We start from the raw sequence: 21,427 nt of genomic DNA, 5'->3' as shown, positions 1-21,427 counted from the left end.
AGTCTGTGCATTAGGGGTGTTTTGTAAATGTTTGGCTGATTTAATTTCAATGTATGTTTGGGTGGAAAAGGATTTTAAAAATAAATATTGAAGATTAAAACGCAGTTTTAGTATTAACATTTGAAGTTAAAAAGTTAGTAGATGCACACCAAAACAGTCCCTATTTACCTAGGGTGCTCTTGCGTGGGGATCAACAATCTAGTGGTGTTCCAAATATAGTTCCATTCCTTCCTTAAACTTTTTAAAATTTTATTGAAGTTCACGTGTCCAACCCTTTCCCCCGCCCCTTAAGGGAAGAACAAACGCACGCCACGTGCATTGCTGAGTTATATCGAGGAAAAGTGAGCGGAAATTTTTAAGAACATGAGTAAAAGTAAGTAGAGAAACAGGAGACATCAGCGCCCAGTCTAGTATCAGTGTTTCTCTTTACAGTTCTTATGTGACTTGTACACCTTGCTGGGAAGTACGATGTTGCTAAGGATTGTTATGGTTACCGTCGATATTAAAGGGACTATGTCACGGAGATTTCGCAGGTTTTTGTCTAAACTGTTCTGAAATTAGTGGAATTAAGGCAACTTAAACCTAAAAAACAATATCTTTGAACATCTAAAGGAAGATATAATCTTAATTCGCGGATAGAAATCGTTTTTTTTGAAGACGCGCGGAAACAATTTAAAAACGTTTGCCTAACGTTTTCAAATTGCAATCCGTTTCCATCCGCGCCATCCGTAGCCAATAATGCTAGTTAACAGTTTCAGTGCTCTAGTATAGCAATGTTTAATAAAAATGGACCATTATTTCTAGGTTTCATGCGACATGAATATAAATTTTTGCTGTTTAAAAATCTGGTAAAATCTGTAACATAGTCCCTTTAATGATTGATTCTCTGTTCCTTTTACAATAGGCACATGATCAGAAGTCCATGGCCACACGGATTTTTCAGCAAGAAGTTGTGTCCTTAAGTAGTGCAAACAAGATAGAATAAAGAACAAATTGTGTGACCGATATTGTGTGCTGTACTTTTGTTGCGCTTTTTAGGCTTTTTTACTTGTATAAGTAGTTTATTCTACGCTATTACGATAATAGCGATCAGGGGAGGGGGTGGGGAGGAAAAAAACTTCCTTTGTTACGTGGCTCAAAAATGCACCATAGCGGTGCCAGAAAACCGAGTGTGCGCAATAGCTATCGAATGGTTGCTAAGTACATAGTGAATAGCCTGACAATCTCTTAGCCAAGAGCATTATCCTCCAATATACCAGGTAGCCAGAAAGGGGTTATTTATTTTATATACCCCATCCGATTTGATATCCGTCGCCCGATTTTGTTGGCAAGCAAAAACAAACGAATTAGGTCACCTTATTCAATTTTAAATCACAGAGTTAAAAATCACGTAAACCAACCAACTTACGTTTGCATGTTTCAACCACAGTTACGCCGGGTTTATACGTAAGTTTTTCCTATAAATTTACCGGCGATAAAACGCGTTGTAGAAGTTAATCGGAGGGTTATAAAATAAATAAACCCTTTTCTGGCTTGCTGGTATATTGGAAGATAATGCCCTTGGCTGAAAGATTGTCCTCAAAATTTCACAGTTGCCCTCGAAGTTTCGCTTCTCGGCCAGCTGTTCATTTTTCGACAATCTTTCAGCCTCGGGCATTATCCTCCAATATACCTGCTGCCTGAAGGGGTTTATTTACTATATACCCGTCGTCCGATTTTATACCACTTGATGCGTTTTATCCAATGTGCGCGCGCAAAAGTTCATGGGTGGGTTATAACAGATGATATTTCCAAAGTAATATTTACCAGTCAGTTTCAAAAATTGCCATTTACGATCGCACGTTTAGTTTTCATCACAAGTAAATTGTTAAAGTGAATAGAACTGACTATTTTGAACAGACTTACAATATTTTGAACGCCCACGTAATTAAGAGTTAAATCTTTAAGAGGAAATCCGCCAGGCTTTCGAGTAGTTATTGGACAAAATTATATACCAAAACTATTTACACCTCATTGCAAGCTTTTGTGTTACTGCTTCAAGTATCTAATCGAAAGAAATCTTTTCTAACAACACCAAACATCGAAAACAAATTTCGAAGTTCCACTGAATTCCCATGAAACGCTTAAAAGATGTGAGCTTTTGCCCATAGCTTATGAACTTTGAATATCATTTTCTCAGACTCTGATAAGAAATTGTTGTACCAGAATTATTTCCACCTTATTGCAAACTTTTTTGTTACTGCTTCAAATATCTTATCAAAAGAAATCTTTTCTAACAACACCAAACATCGAAAACAAATTTCGAAGTTCCGCTGAATTCCACTGAATCGCTTAAGTCGAATTTACAAAATGGCTACACGTGAGATTTTGCCTATACCTTGTGAACTTTGAATTTCATTTTCTCAGACTCTGATAAGAAATTATTGTTGGTGTTATCACGGATAATTACTTACATCTTTACCTTTTATTAAGGGTAGGAAATAACGCAATAGGATTTAAATTATTCTGGTATTTGATTTTTGTCCAACTTTAATAAATATTACTCGACTTCCTAGTGGATTCCGTCTTAAAACCTTTGAGAACAGGTCTCCCAAAATGAACGGTATTGTGTAAAAAATTTTTATGGATAATAAACACAATAGCCTCCATTTGGCTTAAAAAATATGCACTGATATTTGTCCTTGAGGTTATCTGTTCCTCGAAGATCACAGTTTTCCCCGAGCCTCGCTCTCCGAAAAAATGTTCACTTCTCGGAACAGAAATTGTCCGCGGACAAATTTCAGTGCATATTTTCGCGCGAAATAGAGGCTATTGTTTTTTTTCATCTTTATTTGTAATATCCTTTAAAAGGCAAGTTTGTGAACCTTCTCGGTCAGTTCTATCTGTTCTTCTATTTTTGTTGGACACTGGTATACCCAGGCGCGGATCCGCACATTAGCCTCACATTCGTGTTCATTAAAGCCTCATATTCGTGTTCAGGAAGACTCTCGTCCCAGGGCTGTCGGGGAGCACGAAAAGGCCTGTTCGAACCCGTTCGAACGTTTTCGATTTCCGAGCAAGGGTGTTGGTTTCAAAAGATCACGAAAGGTTTCCTCGCATCTTCGCAAGCAATGAATAATTGAAGGTAACCTTTTGCGAAAGGACGTATTGGCAAAGGGAAAACATATCTATTGGTGAGTACCAACTTATTATTCCAGTCTCGCTTGTTTCAAGAACGAGTGCTGCCTGATTTGGCCAATCGAGAATGACCGATCGAAGGCGTAGAACTCTTTCCCTAACAACAAAAAGCCTCCTTAAATTTGCATAGTATTATGTTGCCAAATACCGGGAAAGATAGCTCTCAACTGATCGCTCCGTAAAGCGTAATTTCTACGCATGTGCCCGATACAAGCAACAAAATGGCAGGAGTTTTCAGTTTTGTTTACTGTATCGACTGTATATAATTATAAAAATTACGGCTTCTGATCTTTACCTCGGAGAACCTGAGAGCAGCCAAAGTCAGTCCCAACAATAAGATAGAACAACTAGCTTGATTATGACACTGCAATGCGTTGTGAGTGTTTGTGTAAAGTTCTTCATTTGGTCGTCGTTCTGCAAACAGAGTTATGTATTTTTATACTTTCTTTACGTGAAAGGAGTTGTGTGACACGATCTCTTTGTGTATATTTTGAATTGGGACAAACGCCCCCAGACACATTAAAAATTTGAAAGCTATTTTTTGTATATAGTTCCATTTGTATAGCTGTATAATTTTTAATATCGCAGTGTGTTGGCGAAAGAGGTCGTCACAAGACAAACTTATTATGCACATAGTCCGTCCAAAACTGTAGTCGAACTTATGCATAAATAATTAAAATCAGCACACATTTTTAACTGGTAAAAGATGTCCATATGCGATCGTAAGATTTTCCAAGTTGCCTTTTTGGGGGCTGTTGGAAAAGTTTTGCCTTAGTTTAGCCTTCGATATTTGTCTGTTTGGGATGATTTCTTCATGTAAATATTCTTGAAAGTGCCTGTAATGTAGACGAAACAACTGCAGGGAACAAACATTTCTACGCAATTTGCATAAAGACAACTTAAGGTCGCGCAGGACCCCAGCTCAGTAATAAATTCAGGAACAAAATTTCTTGAGGAGGCGTTATCTTGAAAAGCTTAACGTTTTTGAATTTTGAACAACGAGTTCTCTAAAACCTTTTCATGAGCAGTGATTTTGGGGAACGACGAATTCAAATTACACCATTATTGTCGTTTTTACTACCAGATCACGGTTCAGACGGTTCACGGTAATGTTTCACGCTCTTGAGTTAAGAAGGCACACGGGCTAGCAAAACCAAGAACAATTAAACGTGCAAGTGCTAAATCATTGGAAGAGTATTTTTTAATCTATTATACTGTTACGATAAAGGTGTTTAAGTAAATAGACACAAAAGGAGAGTAAGGGTCCCGCGTGACCTTGCAGCTGTCACAGTGGTGTCACGCTTAGGACCATGACGTAACATGGATCGGGCTTCGAGAACGCCTTCTCAAGATACATTGAGAAGACACCGGCCAGGGCACAAACCCGGACCGCCCAATCCAAAGTCCAGCGCACTATAACCTTTAGGCCACCCTGCCTTCCAACAGTAAACTAATGTTAAGTGCGCATTCGTTTGGGATCAATCCGGAATAAGAATAATTGGAATCAGTAATGCGAGTCAGCGTTCGTTTGGCTGCTCTTCCTATTCCGGAATACTTGGATTTCCATTCTGGAGCAGAATAGCCGGAATGTATTCCGGAATATATTTTTATTCTAGAATATTGCCAAACGAACATGCCCTCAGTAGAATAAGTGTTTACAGCAAGGCGCCCAAATGTGTGACCACTTTTAATTTATTCACATTCTTTCATGCAGATTTAATCCAATCAGAAGTCAACTGCAAGCTATCTACGGCTTTTGATTGGATTAAATCTGCACGAAAGAATGTGAATGAATTAAAAGTGGTCACACATTTGGGCGCCTTGCTGTAAGCGACTGCATCATCTACAACTTCTTCTTTTTTTCTTTTTATTGTACTCCAACCAGCCAATCGATAAGATAAGAGGACATTCCTCAGATAATCTCAGAGGCTAATGGCGAGTAGTTCGTGCAACACCGAAAATGCCACTTGTCATGATGACGATACATTAAGAGGTATGTAACGAATAAAAAATATCTGAATCAAAAGCAAAAATAAGACTCTTAAAGGGACTATGTCACGGCTAAGTTTATCTTATGTTATTAAATTTTGCCAAATATTTGCTATGAAACCAAAACTTGTTTTGTCAGCATTTATCCACTGGATAGCGATTTATCCGGTGGATAGCGTTATCCACCCTTTGAACAACTGGGCCCAGTTTTGGAGGGGCGCTTGCGCAAGGGAGGGGGGTCTTTTAATAAAGAGGGAGCTAAGTAAAGAGGGGGCACTTATTACAAACCAGATGTCTGTTTAGGCTCGTATAAAAGAAAGAAATTAATTATATATATAAGTGGGCTTTTTAATATTTCATTGTTGATCAGTACTATTATAATGATGATGATGATGATGATTATGGTGATGACGATGATGATGATAACAGTGATAATGACGATAGTGATTCAGACCTTGTCACCTAAGTGCTTTTCAATGAAGCTCTGTATAACGTATACTGGTAGTACGTTGGATAAAAATTAAACGTGGTGGATGAACACATCTTTAACGTCAAGTAACCATGTTTTAAACGTGTTTTAAGTTATACAAGAAATGACAGCTCAAGTAAACAAGAAAAACTAATTGATATTTTATACTTCCAGCAAAAGCGGAGGGATGCAACAGAGATGGCGAGGCTGCACTGAACAGAAATGAGTCTCACAACGCCCTTGAATTGTTTACTAAAGGAATCAACATTAACTGTAATGACGACCAATTAAATGCCAAAATGTATGCCAACAGGGCAACAGCACATTTTTATTTAGGTAAGTGTGATGCAATGTTTATTTTTCTTTAATTTATAGTCAACATGTCGTTTTTGGTAATATCGTATAATATTTGCGCATAAACAACAAGTTGTTGAAAGCATGAAGTTCGATTTTAGCTTTAAAACCTTTCAGTGAAGTTCTCTGTTTATATTTGCTGCCTTCCAGCTTGATTTCGACTAATCTAAAATTCCACAGTTCATTAGCAATGAACGTGTTTATACAAGAGAAAGTAAAACCTTGATCAACTTTAAATCCTAGATTAGTGTTGATCAAAGTTCATTGTGTCTATTGTATTTTCATTAAACACTCTGAAATTTAAAATTTACCTTAAGGTTACTATTTTTAGCGGTTTTTTTTTGAGCAAGATTTAGCGACTATAAAATTTAGCGATTTTCCGAAAATTAAAAAGAAAACAATTTTAATATATAGCTAAGATGAAGATAAATGTTCAGAAATAGAACAAAGTCACTTAAAATTGAACGAACATTATCATTGCCAGAAAGAACAAAGTGAATTGCAGATGTTAGAAAGTAGGTCCTCGTCAGGAAATCAGTCATATTCTCCAGGATGCCAGCGATCCCAGCTCTCTCCCAACCCATCTTAATTGTTGCCCTACCTTCTGACGTTGTCATATAGTTGAACAGGGCCCCTATTTTTAATTTTGTATTCCTCTGGCGGGCGGGGGTATTAATTTAACGCGTATTAAATTTGACCGAGACACATTTTAGCGAGTGCTAAATTTAGCGATTTTGGCCCAACTCACTAAAATCGCTAGAATTAGGAGCTGCTAAAAATAGTAACCTTAAGGTATAAACATATATTATATTATTTGTTTAATTGCGGCGATTTATGATTATTTTAAACTGTTTTTTTTGCTTTTGTTTGTTTGGGATTTTTTTAATTTTCTTAAACAGGGAATTACAATGAATCCCTGGGTGATGCAAAAGCTGGAAGGCAATTCAAACCATCTTACGTGAAAGCAATTGAGATAGGTAAAATATTTTGATATTTTTTAAAAGGAGTTAGAAAAATGTCCTTGTTTCGTTGCAAAGTGACAGCTTGTTTATGGAGAGGGAACACATACGTTTTTATTACTACAATGTGATTCAAGAAAACTTATTTCAGAGCTCTTTAGGGAGATAAACTAGTCCTTTCCTTACCTCCTTGAGCGCGCGGCAGCTTGGATTACGAAACTATGGTCGCACGTGTAGTTTACAATTTTAAGAGAATTCGGACGACAAAATAATCACAGAAGTTGAATTTTTAGTGGTCAGATTTTTTTAAACTGTTATTTGAAAAATCTGTCTTTCTTTTCAGGAGCGGTCGCCTGTGTGGCGCTCAGTCTCTTTGAAGAAGCAATAAACTGGTGTAATGAGGGACTAGCAGTATCCTTTGACTTAAAACAAAGCAAAGAATGCTTGTTATTGTTAATGTAGCCCATGATGGTTCCCGCTGCGCCATGTTAACACGAAGGTCGAATAATCTGGTATTGGCGAAATTTCAAGTGATCGGTGTCGATTGAATATTTAATTTGCCAAGTTAAATATTAATAGCTTACTGATTTTTCAGCAATTCATTATACAGTACAGTGCAAATTAAACTTATCTTGTCAGAAACTCTAACACGATCATAAATTCTTATGATACGAATGGAAAAAGGCTGTCAAATACGTGATCTGTTGGTCGCCCCTTTATCAATAGGCAACCGTGGCAAGTTGCAAGAACCGGAATTTGAGTTATCGGGGTACATTTGACCCAAATTTTGATCAAGGAAAACGAATGTTGTTCGAGTTAGCGGGTTTCTCGAGTTATCCGAGCTCGAGTTAACCGTGTAAAAATGACTGAAAAGTGGGGTCAAATCCAAGGGAAATGGCAGTTTGTTCGAGTTAGCGGGGGTGTTCGAGTTATCCGAGTTCGAGTTACCGGGGTTCTACTGTATCTTGAAAAAGCTAAAACTAACATCATATCTTACAAGTCAACGCTTAACAATCAAAAGTACGACTCTGAAAATACGACATTGTTGGACACAAGAAATGTATGTGTGATGGCAAGAGACTCGTGCGATGATGACGTCACGGAGAATAAATCCGCAACTGGAAACGTAGATGACAAGGTATACATTCAACCTTCTACTTCTTATAAGAAGCTTAAGCCTGTAATGTTACCTCATTTATTTTGCAATGTGGCAATGTGAGAAGGCGATTTACTCAAACACAAAGGACACGCCTCTTCTATTCAATCAGTAACTGACCAGTTACAACGTGGAAAATCTAGAAAAAAGTCAAGTCAAATATCCACCTTCATTTAAATAGAAGTTATGCAATGTCATAAATGGCGATGAATGAAAGTTAGAGGTGATACCCTTCTGGAGTGTGCAGTGCCATAGATCACTTAGTTTTGTTCTTTTAAAATTGAAAATATAGAAAAGGAGACATAAATTTTTTTTTTTTCACTTACGCCCACCAGTCTTGAATAAGTAAGTAATTCGACAAGGTTTGTAGGACCCTTTTAGTTCGATAACAGGCTACGCGACTGAAAAAGATATTTAAAAAGAACTGGCAAACTTAAATGTGTTAATTTGTCAACTAGATTTGCTGTCATAAGTGGACTTTTAGAACTTTTTAATTGTTGTACCATAAAACTATGAACAAACGAAGAAACGCACAAAATTTTGTAGACGATGTGTAGACGAAATGACTTGAAATATTCAACATTTTCCAGAAGTCTGCTCTCTCTTAAGCTTTTTTCTAAAGATAAATTTAAGATTAAATCTCTCCACTGTCCATACGAAAACCACGCCACGGCTTGCAATTCACAGTTGTAGAATATCTATTTATTACTTTGGCAGCAAACCAGTAGCGAAAAAGCCAAGAAACAAAAAGAAGAAAGAGCCAGGGAAGGAATGATGTATGCAAGGCGAGGCAATAATTGTCTCGTTCGTGGTGATTTCAATGGGGCTTTAGAGTTCTTTCAGCAGTACCTTGCCATTACCAAAGAAATTGGCGATAGAGTTGGCGAAGGACGCGTTTATGGTGGCCTAGGATGTGCTTGCCTCAATCTTGGTGATTATCAAAAAGCCATAGATTTCTACCAGCTTCGTCTTAACATTGCCAAGGAAGTGGGAGACAAAGGTAGTGAGGGAAAGGCATGTTACAATCTTGCCAATGCATATTTCTCCCTTAGTAATTTTAAAAAGGCAGCAGAGTACAACCAGTTGTATCTTAGTTTTGCTAAAGAAGTAAAAGACAGAGCTGGCGAAGGTCGTGCTTATGGCAACCTTGGCAATTCTTATTTGTCTCTTGGCGATTTTCAAAAAGCTTTAGATTTCTTCAAGCAGCGTCTTGACATCGCCAAAGAACTAAAAGACAGGGCTGGGGAAGAACGGGCTAATTGCAGCCTTGGCAATGCGTACTTCTCTCTCGGTGATTTCAAAAGAGCCAAAGAGTATTACCAACTGAATCTTGACTATGCCGAAGAAGTTAAAGACAGAGTCGGAGAAGGGCGTGCCCATGGCAATCTTGGCAGTGCAAATTACTCTCTCGGTAATTTCAGAGAGGCCATAACTTCTTACAAGTTAGCTCTTAGTATCGCCATTGAAGAAAAAGACAAAGATGGAGAAGGACGCCTCCATGGAAATCTTGGAAATGTCTATGACTCTCTCGGTGATGTCAAAAAAGCCATCGAATGCCACCAGTTACGTCTAGGTATTGCCAAAGAGATGCGTGACCGAGCTGGAGAAGGTCGGGTTTATGGAAATCTTGGCAATGCTTATGTCTCTCTCGGTGATTTCAAAAAAGCGATCGAGTACCACGAGTTGTGCCTAAGTATTGCCAAAGAAGTCGGAGACCGGGCCAGAGAAGGACGCGCCTATAGCAATCTTGGAAATGATTATATCTCAATTGGTGATTTCGGTAGAGCCATTGATTACCACCAGCTAGATCTTAGTATTGCTAAAGAAGTTGGAGACAAAGCTGAAGAGGCACGTGCCAATGGAAGTCTTGGCAATGCTTATCGCTGCTCCGGCGATTTCGAAAAAGCCATAGAGTACCAACAGTTGTCCCTTGGAATTGCCAAAGACGTGGGAGACAAAGTGGGAATTGAACGTTCCTATGGCAATCTTGGCAATGCCTACTTCTCGCTCGGCGACTTCACAAAAGCCATGAAGTATCTTCTCCAGCATCTCGAGTCTGCTGAAGAGTTAGGAGACAAGGCTGGAGTAGGAAAAGCTCATGGCAATCTTGGCAGTGCTTATCTGTCTCTTGGCAACTTCGATGAAGCCAAAGAACACTACCAGTCTCGTCTCAGGATTACTAAAGAAATCGGCGACAGGGCAGGAGAGGGGCGCGTTTATGGCAACCTTGGCAATGTTTATGATTCTCTAGGTGATAGCGATAAAGCCATAGAGTACCACCAGCTGTGTCTCAGTATTGCCAAAGAAGTGGGCGATAAAAATGGAGAAGGAAGTTGTTATTGCAATCTTGGAGTCGCTTACCACTCTCGGAATGATTTCCAGAAAGCCATTGAGTACCAACAGCAATATCTTAGTATTTCCAAAGAATCGGGCGATACAGTCGGAGAAGCGCGCGCTTATGGCAACCTTGGCGAAGCGTACCAATCCTTAGGTGATTTGTGTAAATCTGAACATTTTTATACATTATCGGTCGACCAATATGATAAAACTAGAGATCTTCTACAAACCAGAGATCAGTGTGATAAAATTAGAGATCTCTTGCAAACTAAAGATCAGTGGAAAATCAGCTTACGGGATCTATACGATGAAGTGTACACTGGTCTAGTGACGGTTTTGTTAAAGCAAGGAAAGGTTACTGAAGCTCTCCTTAGGGCTGAAGAGGGGCGTGCACAAGCTCTGAAAGACCTCATAAAATTACAGTATGGTCTTGATTTAGCCCTTCCTCGACCAGTTGTCGAAGAGGAAAAAAGTGATGGAAATTTAAGCCACATTACGTCCCAAACAGTTTTTATAGCCTCAGGCCCAAAGGAACTCAATTTCTGGGTTTTACAAAAGGGAAAAGATGTACAATTTCGTCAAAAGGAAATTGGCAAAGTCAATTCAAAGAAAGAGGTGATCGAATCTCTACAAGCTCTAACAAAGAATGCTTATGAAGAAATACGTGTCAACCGAAATGTTCGGTGCGAGAACCGTGCCTTGGATGAGCCAATAGAAGAGAATCTGGAAGACAAGAGATGTGAGGAAGAAGAAGGGATGGCTTTATCTAGGAAGAACAACCCCCTTAGGCGTCTGTATGAGACGATTATTGAGCCAATTGACGATTTGATTCGTGGTTGTGAACTCGTCATCGTCCCAGATGGACCACTGTTCTTGGCTCCTTTTGCAGCATTTCTAGACCACTGTTCTGAATACTTGTGTGAATCTTTCAGAATAAGACTAATTCCCTCGTTGACCGCCATGAAATTGATCACAGAATGCCCAGAAAATTACCACAGCAAGAGAGAAGCACTACTTGTTGGCGATCCTTTGTTAACTAAAGTTAAGAGAAAACGACTTGGCCAGCTGCCCTTTGCTAAAAAGGAAGTGGAGATGATTGGAAACATTCTAAACGTCTCTCCCCTTGTTGGAGAACAAGCAACAAAAGCTGAAGTGATAAAGCGACTCACCGCGGTTTCTCTGGTACATATTGCAGCACATGGTAGCATGGAAACTGGTGAAATTGCTTTGTCTCCAAACCCAACACGATCCTCCAAGGTCCCAAAGAAGAGTGACTACATGCTGACAATGGAGGATGTGCTAAGTATTAAGGTCTGTTCTAGGTTAGTTGTGTTGAGCTGCTGCCACAGTGGGCATGGGGAGATTAAAGCTGAGGGCGTGGTGGGCATCGCTCGAGCCTTTCTGGGTGCTGGTGCCCGTTGTGTGCTGGTGTCGCTTTGGGCAATTAATGACGAAGCTACTCAAGAATTCATGAGATGGTTCTACCAGCATTTGGTTGAAGGAAAGAACGTCAGTGAGGCTATCAACCTGACCAGAAAATTTCTGAGAGAATCGGAAAGCTTTCACGACGTGAAGCACTGGGCTCCATTTATGCTTATTGGCGACGACGTAACTTTAGACCTTGGAAAAAAGGAATAATCTTCTTTACCCTGTAAGTACAATTGTAAACTTAGAATGCAAATCCATGGTGTATCTATTACCCTATGTAAATCTCCCATTGTAGATCATGTGATGCTCTCCAGAGAATTGTCCTTTTGACTAGCTGAATATTATCCAGTCATTTCCACGTGAATTTGTTTGAGTTTGAAAGAGATGGTTCTCAAGGGCAACATCACGTGGTCTACAATGGGACAACAAACAAACGAAGCTAAAGAGGTCTATTGATGCCAAGTTTTTTATAAATTCTACCGCATAATCGTCGCCACTGACATACAAAAGACACTTTACAGCTCGTTCTTTGATGGGCCTTTTGTTATTGTGGCATACTTATGGAGTTTTTTATTACCTGTCTATCGGCAAAGCTGGGGAACAAATTATAAAAACGCGTATCCCTTCACTTATTTTCGAAATCGTAAATCATGTCCTGAATGGTGGGAGTTTTCAAATACTTGTCATCGGTTGGGATTGGTTTCAGTTGGACGTAACGATGTAATGATAAAACAGGCTTTATGACCGATTCGCTTTAATAATGGACACAAGCCTTTGGACAATTTGCGACGATGTAACATGCAACCTAAAAATAACATCAGAGATCTCTATGACGGAAATAACTTAAGCTTTCTTTGAGACCAAAATTTAAACTTCACCAGTAGGTTGTTTTCATTGTCAGTGGGCTTTTTTGCGTACAAAACTGAAGGGCTTACTTTTGGGACGTTTGAGTACAAATTAAAGAAACATTTCGACTCCGATACTGAACTTCTACCATCAAGAACGCTATGTCCATGGTTTCACTTCTATTTTTCTAAAATGATCAAATACTTTCAGTTTGACACAAGGCATGTTTCGATCGTTCAACGATCATCGTCAGTTGTGAGTTCGTTTGCAATTGCGGGTTAAATTTGTACAAGCAATGGCGTAACATTTCAAACGTGATACATTTTAAAGTTAACGAGTGAACGTGCAACATTTAGATGCGCCAGAAATGGACAACTGTTGTGCGCGCGAATCTAGATATGCGTCAAAGAAAACAGTATAAATTACAATTACAATTATTACACAAAATCCAGTATAACGCTGTAAAATGAAACAGCGTCTTGCTCTGTCTCAAATACACAAAAAGTGTCATCGACATATCGTCGATAGAACAAAACCCTTGAATTCTTGTAGTTCTCCAACCATGCATTCTCATTATCTCTTTTCTTGTTTCAGGTGATAAAAGCCTCCTTTACCAGGCACCGATTGTTACTTGAGCGTTTTCCCATAAGTTTAAAATACAGTCAAAACCCGCGAGTAAGAACCTGATTTTCCAGGTTAGCCTAAACAGGTTCTTATAAAAAAGGTAGTTAACACAAATCTAGGCTATTTTTTAAAGTTTTTTTTTTTTTTAAAAAAATAAAAAGGTAAAAATTTTATGGGTTTTACAATTTCCTTTTATAAATTTTTTAAATGAATTATGCTTTTTACAAAATTATTTCCCAAAAAAAAAAATTTTAAATCAATTTTAGAAAACAAGAACCTGTTTCTAAATTTGAGGCTAAATAGGTTTTTATAAAAATGGGGTCTTATTGCAAATTTTAGCCTTGCAGGTTTTTAAATGATAGCTTCTTACTCGCGGGTTTTTACTGTATCTCACTTATTTGTAATACAGGAGTTAGAATAAGCGCTTTCTGGTCCGTAGTCGGTATTTTGCGATGCAGTGCAAATAGAAATGTAAAAATACCTTTATGACGAGACTGCCAAAGCGGAAAACTTGTACAAAGACTATAGAAAGTCAAGGAAATACGTTACGGTTTGTTCCCGACCAAAGATTAATTTTGGTACATTTAATCGATTTTGTATACATTAATCTTAGGCCATCCCAAAAAAATGTTTCGTTTCCCGTCGCCCCGTCTCTTGGGTGGGTCGGTCGGTCGGGCAAAAAAGATGAACACTTTAACGGGTCTGGGTTCTGGCAGGGATGTGAACGAAGATTTTGTTTCCGTCTCGCTGAGGCTCGTGCCCTTGTTCCTGAACTTAGATGTCAAGGATCACATCAACCATTAATAAATGTGTGCTTGTGATTTTCCTCTGACTAGTGATCTGGATTTTTTTTACATACGAATGGGTCGGTCGGGCGTGGGAACGACATTTTATTGGGATGGCCTTAGCTACTTTATTAGTGCAAGACGCCACGTTGTCTACTTGGGCAAGACACCTAACTCTCTCGCCGGTGCCTTAATATATCTTCCTTGGTGTATAAATGATTATCGCCAAGTTTACTGCTGGATGTAACCCTTAGTGAGGATTGAAATAGGCGCTTAATCGGCAACAGAAACCCGGGATAAGCTCTAGCCTGATGGGCCACTAGAACGAACATAGACTAGTTTAATGTTACCATAAATAAGACTTAATCAATAATACAATACAATACAATACAATACTTTATTTAAAGTGGGAAACATGCTAAGCTTGTAGCTGTTTACAGAGTTCCACTAAAATAACAGATAAAGAAAACTAAAATAGAATCTAAAGAAAAAAATAGAAAAATAGTATATAATCATGATTGAATTTGAAAAAAGCTGATGTAACTAGTTTTTTCAAAGCTGTATTATTTAAATCTATTTAGCTCGCCAGTTTCAGGAACATTTTAATGTCATTAAATTTAGAGTAATCCGCAGTATTTAGTTTATTTTAAAAAAAAAATGTTTGTTAATTGGAATTAGTATCGAGTCTGGTGTTAGTTTTATTGCTCTTCGATTTTACAATTACTGATGTAAGTTAGCAGAAAAACAAAAAAACAAGAACTTTAAGATGGATATGTTTTCTTAAAGATAAACGCGACAGAGTTTGAGAGCATCCGAAATTGAGTTGCAATCGAGTAGGAAGAGTATTGTAAGTGTAGAGGTTGTGCTATATTAATCGTTATTAAAAGTTTTGAGAGTGTAAATATTTGTAACATTTGTCCCTAAGACTAATACAGTAACAATTAAATGAACAATTGAATAACGTTGCTATATGTGGAAACGGCATCTTCGCCTTGATGTGCCTTTTATGTGATGTCTCAAATGTTGTTAGAGAAAACAGCTCATTGACTCTTGTACAATGAAACAAAAACTGTGGACGGTCGATAACAACATTTGAGAAGGCTTTCAAACACAAATTTTGATTGGTTTCCAGCGTTCGTGTTCGAAATGGAATGTTGGCACCGGGCGGAAATTGAACTCGGGCCACATTGGTGGGAGCTGAGCGCTCTCACCACTGCGCCATCCCTGCTCCCACAACGTTAAACTAATTCGAAAATTTAATATTTGCAGAGTTTGTCGTGTTTCAATGCTCAATGAGCCAAAGTTTATCGATATTAAGTCGAAACATCTTTGGATCTTCCTCGACAATCTTCGAAAATGTTCGGAGAAGTTCGGAAAATGTTTAGAATCATTCGTGCGACCTTTGGACAACATTTTGAATATCTTCGGAAATCGTCGGATTCGGAAAATGGTCGAAAATCTTCGGAAAATCGTCAAAAACATCGTAATTAGTAGGTTTATATAACAAACAGAATAATACATGGTTGCTTGGATATATGAAATTTATCTTCTCGTGTTCAAAACCGATATCTCACTCGTTCGCTACGCTCACTTGTGAGCTATCGATTTGAACACTCGAAGATGAATTTCATATCTCCGCGCAACCATGTATTATTATATCCTCTATATCTTTATTAAGTCTACTCAATTCTGTACTTCACGCTGTCAGTTTCTTGTCTTTCGGCTACCAAGCGCAAAGATACTAAGGTGAGTTTTTTTTCGGAAAGCGTGTTCCATGTGCGATTTTTTTTTTTTTGGCCTTTTTTTTTTATGGGGGTTTGTGTGGTTATGTTCTCCGGTAGGCGGCGCCGTTTTCGAAAAAATGGGGGGAAAAAAAAAAAAAAAGAGAGGGATTCGGAACGACAACCTTGAAAAACTCTTCCGTCGGAACGTTGATTTGCCTGCCTTCCGCAGCTCATGAAATCTTTTGAAATGTTTCAATTTTTAAGTGTACCGAAGAATTATCGTCTCTCGGCGCCCTGCTGCCCACTAAACATAAAGACCATTATATTACAGTACTGTGTAAACTCCTAGCGAATCACTGAACCAAGCAGCAGATTTGCCAACTGCTCAGTGGAGGGCCGGATGATTTACTTTCTAACTGTTTTCATGATATGTTTATATCTCCTTCGATTAAAAATGTGCATCTTTTTACCCTTTAATCGATTAACTGGTGTATTTTGGCTCGTTTATTTGAGTGAGTGCAAATTCGTGCTGAATTCCTTCTATGACAAGAATACCCCGGGCGGATAATCGATCGTAGTTTATTACTTTGTACTCTGTCTATCTACCAAACAGGAGAAAACAACCACAAAGTCGTTTTTTCGCAACTTTAGAAGGCCTAGTAAGAAAGGAGCATGGTTTCATTGAAGGATTTGTTTGCTATGCAATGGTTAGATCGACACAGAAAAATGTTCACCATTTTTTTTTTTTTAATTATCTGCCCGCAAAAATTAAGGACGGTCAGTCTCTATTTTAAGTGCGCCCAAATTCTTCATATTTTAAAAAGGGCAAATCAAAGTTTCAAATCTTAACTTAAATGAATTGCGCTTTATAGTCTACAAACTACAAAAGACAGAACACTTAAGAAGTCGGTTTCTGTCTGCAATTCTGCCGCCCTTTCACCAATTTTTGACCCAAAACGGAGATTTGATTTGATTTCTTAGAAAAGCACTGAACCTAACCAAACAATCACAGATAATTGTCCAAATCGTACTTAAATAGAACTAATTACCATCGAAACTGGCGCTAACATCTTTTAATTAATAAATGTTATCACAACATCTTAACTCAGTCCCAGAATATAACCACTAAACATTCCTTAACAAAAACTGGTTTTGCCCAGTTTGTTTGCGTTTTTCTTCGTCAAGAGCGTACCTGTTAGCGAATAGCCAAACCAAACACTGAAGTGAATAATTACGTCCCGTAACTCCTTCAGTTTAACGTCAAAAAAATTGAATTTGATGCATAAAAAGCAATTGGGCTGGTCTATCCGGGACAGGTGTATGTTCGAAATATAAAGAAAGGATTTGGCGTCTTAACTTTTTCGAGTATGTTTGTTCGTAAGCACGTCCGCACACTCCAACTTGGGGACATCAACAAGGTAGGTAGTTATGAACTACCTCTGAATGTGATTGTGCTTTCATCCCCATACATTTCTTAATATTCATATAGTCACCCGCTGTATGGGCGCCCTTGCCTATAATGGCTTTGATGGGAGGACATCCTCGATGGATAATTATAACTTGGCTTCAACCCATGACCACCGTTTACCCATGAGCAACATACATTCCGCCAGTTGGAGATATTTTCATATCTCCTTAAAATAGAAAACAACACAGATTTAAAGGCATCACTGAACCTTTGTTTTCTCTTTTATCGTATAAATTAAATCTGAACTTGATGGGTTGAATTTGGGATAGTAGAATTCCATGTTCAAGGCCTTTGGTTGGTGGACACCCTCGAGGGATAATTATAACTTGGCGCTCCGTTGTCTGCCTCACACAAATGGCAAAACACTGCAGAAATCGGCTTTCCTTTGCAACTTATCAACGTCTTCAGTGGTTTTTGATCCGAAACGAAGATTTCTTTACAAAACACTGAACCCAACTGACGGACCACTGATGTCTACCAACTCGCAGCATAAATTTTTCCAAAGTGTCTTAATTGCCCTCCTTTAATTAATTTTATATATTGCAACCAACATCAGTTAATTCTTTCCTTTAATTAATGTTATATATTGCAACCTCAAATTCCCCCTCCAATAAGAAAAGAACACATAATTTATAGAGTACTTAAGTGGATATATATTCTATTTGATTCATAAACGCGCAGTTTACCCTCGGACATCCTATAGTCCGCCAGTCTGACATCGCTCGATCATCAAATAAGGTGAGCACTTAATTATTTTTTCGATTCTACTGGTCTTGTTATGCAGACGCTCTTCAACATATCGAGGAGTATTTAATTCCAAAATAAGGTTTTTGACTAATGAAGCGTTCCACCATTAGTGGTGGGCCACTTAGGATGTGAATTAGCCAACACTTTGTGATCTCCAGTGTTTTCACAGACTCATTCATCGCCGTTCAACAGTTTTGTTCTAGCTGGCTTGAACAAAGCCAAAATTCAACTCGAACTGACTGGAATAACTCGAACACCCCGCTAACTCGAACTAACTTACATCTCCCTTGTATTTGACCCCACTTTTCAGTCATTTTTACTCGGTTTATTCGAAAACCCCGCCAACTCGAACTAAATTTCTTTCCCTCTCATCAAAATTTAGTTCGAATTTACCCCGATAACTCGACTGAATTCCGGTTATTGTAACTCGCCACGGTTGCCCATCGATTAGAGCAATGAACATATCACGTATTTGATAGCCATTTTCTACTCTTATTATAAGAATGTATGATCGTGTTAGAGTTTCTAACGGGATAAGTTTAATTTAAACTGTACTGCATAACTTGAAACTAAGGGCCTGTTTACATGGTTCCGGAGTGACTTACATCGCGCTCGGAATGAAGTGCTTCGTTGTGCATGCAGAGTCGACTGATCGCCAGAGGCACCTGCGCGATTTTCGCGCGGTCACGATGGCGCATGTTTCGCGCCATGTTTTTGTGCCCGTGTGGTTTTCTGCTATCGTTATTGACCATAGCTGTCCGTTGGGTCAGTATGCCGTTTTTTCGCCCTGCGGAGTCGTTCTTGGGTCCTCGGCGGCTGTCGTCGTGAGTCATTCCAGGCTCTCCGGATGACCGATACTCGGTGACTGACGTCTCGGTTCAGGTCAGTCAGATAATGTTGGGTGGAGACTCGTTCTGGAATAAGGTCATTCCGGAATATGTAAACAGGCCTTAAATGCATTCTATGACAAGAATACCTCGGGCGGATAATCAATCGTAGTTTATCACTTAGCACTCTCGTCTATCACTAGCACCAAAAAGAAAAGAGAAAAAATCACAAAATCGCTTTTTGCAAATGTAGAAGGCCTTGTAATAAAGAATATAAGTCCAATAGATTACCTTACAGTCTTGAGAAGCCTAGGGCTTATAACCTAAGCCCAGTTGTTCAAAGGGCGAATAAGGTATCTACTGGATAACGAAGCATGTCTTTTTAACATTTGTCCATTGGATAAATGTTAATAAATGCGATCTTTAATTGTACGATAACACTTTGGGTTACTTGTTCTTATACTTCAGGCAGTAGAACTGAGAAATCTGCATTGCTAAATTTAATTGAACACAGGGAGTACAAGCTTAAAAATTGTTTAGAACAAGAAAAGTTTCAATAAAAAAACCTGTGAAAACTGGCGTTTACATTGCCAGTACAGTTCAAGAATTTGAGCTGCTTGACAATCCTTCATTAAAAAAAATCCACCTGGATAGCTTTTTACTTATTATATATGACAATATTTTTATAACTTAAGATTATTTGATGTTTCTTTTATTCTTAATACGATCACTTTTAAAATGTCTTTCAGATTTCTGCCTTGATTTCTTCTTAAGCGCCATTTTGCTAACATGAGGACTCTTTGTGTTGTCATACTTGCTGTCCTGATTGTCACCGTGGTGTCACGCAATGCGCGTCGGGGTATGCGCAAATCAGACGTCAGAGGTATATTTCTGACATTCTTTCCTAGCAGATGAGTAGCCTTGTATCCAAGATATAATCGAATTTCCCATCAGCGCATCTCTTTATCCCACTAAAAAATCGCAATAGCGCATATTCTGTTTATGTACTAGTATCATTATTATATTGGCAATACAATGCATCATTTAATTTGCGAACTCGCCACAATTTTTCGGTCCCCTCTTTCTGAATTCTCCGCGGATCTGCCCTTGAGCATTTGTAATTAACGTGTGGAACTCGAGAATTCACACGAAAAGTAAGAATCGCCACAATAGCCTTTATTAAAGGCATTAATCGTTTCCAAACTGGTTGTCAGCTGAAACTAGACACGTTAACAAAAGATATGTCTGACAAGAAAGTCGTTTGTTTTCAGGACCGATAAATCCTTTGGAAGTACGTCTGAGGGTGAAAGAGGCAAGGGAATTTTTGAAGCGAGATCCCTGTAATAGCTGCTACGAGAACTGCATGGAAGAAGTAAGGGCAGGCAGGGCATCAAATTGTAATAATTGTGGTTGTGGCTGATTCCCGCCCCAAGAACGGTGAGTGTCTTAATAACAATAATAATAATTTAAACATATTTATACAGGATGACCATTTCAGTTATAAAAACTGCTATCAACAAGGGCCTGTGTTAAAAATAAATAAATGAATAATTTATAAAATAAAGTATTAAAATCAGTTAAAATGCTATAAAAGTCTAATTAGGTTCTTAATAGGTTCTTAATTTCTGAAGAAAAAAAATTTAATATTGTTATTTGTTATAGTGGCATTCGGCCTATTCCTTGTATAAAAATGAATGCTTATGTAAAAATGAAGCACTAATCATTTAAAATATGAAATGATATACATGCACAATAATGCTTTGTCCAAACATATTTCCCAAAAATAAACATTTTTAATCAAGTTTAGAAAAAAAGAACCTGTTTCCGATATTAAGGACTAAATAGGTTGTTATAAAAATGGGGTCTAATTTGCAAATTTTAGCCTTACAGGTTCTAAAATGTAAGGTTCTTACTCGCGGGTTTTTACTTTATACCAACCCCTAAATATCAAAATAAAATTTGACCTGTACGCCTCTTTCTGTTAAGCATACGGTTCTAGTTAAAAGAATTTGAGCATTAGTTCCTTCAGTGACCTGTACAGCTGTCTTTAAAAAAAATAAAGCACTGCTCAGTATAACGGTTGCCATGGTTACTTCAACCATTAATTGCTCTTTTTCAGGTCATGTGTGAAAGTCTCTGGACACACGGATCATTCAACATGGCGTGCTTTGTTATATTAGTGTGAACACGACATTACATTTGGTCAAAAATAGTTGCTCAGTTTTCATGTATTTGTAGTTTTTCTTTAAAATATTTTGTAGTAGTATTGGAGCTGGTGTGATGAATTTTTGTTTTTCAAAATATTCCAACAATGTTTCATACAAGAGTGTTAATCTAAGTAGTAATGCACTGTAGGGAAATGTTTTTTCCTACGCGCATATTCAAGACATAGACTGTCAAAAATTCCTTGTTTGCGGTAAAATGTCTTAAAATTGTCAAATACAATAGTCGGTGAAATACTGAAATAAATCATTTGATTGATAACAGCTGATTTGTTTTTGTTTCCCAACAAACACTTGTTACCCAAGAGTTTATAA

The 21,427-nt window shown here is 38.1% G+C and overlaps 1 protein-coding gene and 2 long non-coding RNA genes across 3 annotated transcripts in view; all 3 read left to right on the top strand.

The window, feature by feature from the left end:
- LOC144665953 (uncharacterized) overlaps positions 1–1,007 on the top strand; it is a 6,234-nt gene extending 5,227 nt beyond the window's left edge. Inside the window, exon 4 of the long non-coding RNA XR_013573091.1 lies at positions 905–1,007. This is a non-coding gene — a long non-coding RNA (uncharacterized LOC144665953). The remainder of the gene's footprint in view (positions 1–904) is intronic.
- A 2,021-nt stretch (positions 1,008–3,028) lies between these two features.
- LOC144665516 (uncharacterized) lies at positions 3,029–13,443 on the top strand. Its single transcript, XM_078526746.1, has 8 exons — positions 3,029–3,173; positions 5,063–5,170; positions 5,810–5,971; positions 6,889–6,966; positions 7,292–7,359; positions 7,970–8,086; positions 8,822–12,092; positions 13,310–13,443. Exons 2-7 carry the CDS (start codon positions 5,110–5,112, stop codon positions 12,077–12,079), a joined length of 3,744 nt encoding a protein of 1,247 aa, XP_078382872.1. The 5' UTR covers positions 3,029–3,173; positions 5,063–5,109; the 3' UTR covers positions 12,080–12,092; positions 13,310–13,443.
- Positions 13,444–17,905: 4,462 nt separating this feature from the next.
- On the top strand, positions 17,906–21,374 carry LOC144665956 (uncharacterized). Its single transcript, XR_013573093.1, has 4 exons — positions 17,906–18,054; positions 19,640–19,773; positions 20,162–20,327; positions 21,010–21,374. It is a non-coding gene; the product is annotated as an uncharacterized LOC144665956 (long non-coding RNA).
- Positions 21,375–21,427: the final 53 nt, after the last annotated feature.

The sequence above is a fragment of the Oculina patagonica genome, chromosome 9 (assembly GCF_052425735.1).
Source record: "Oculina patagonica isolate OP01 chromosome 9, crgOcupat, whole genome shotgun sequence".
NCBI lineage: Eukaryota > Metazoa > Cnidaria > Anthozoa > Scleractinia > Oculinidae > Oculina > Oculina patagonica.
This window is presented reverse-complemented; position numbering and strand designations above follow the sequence as displayed.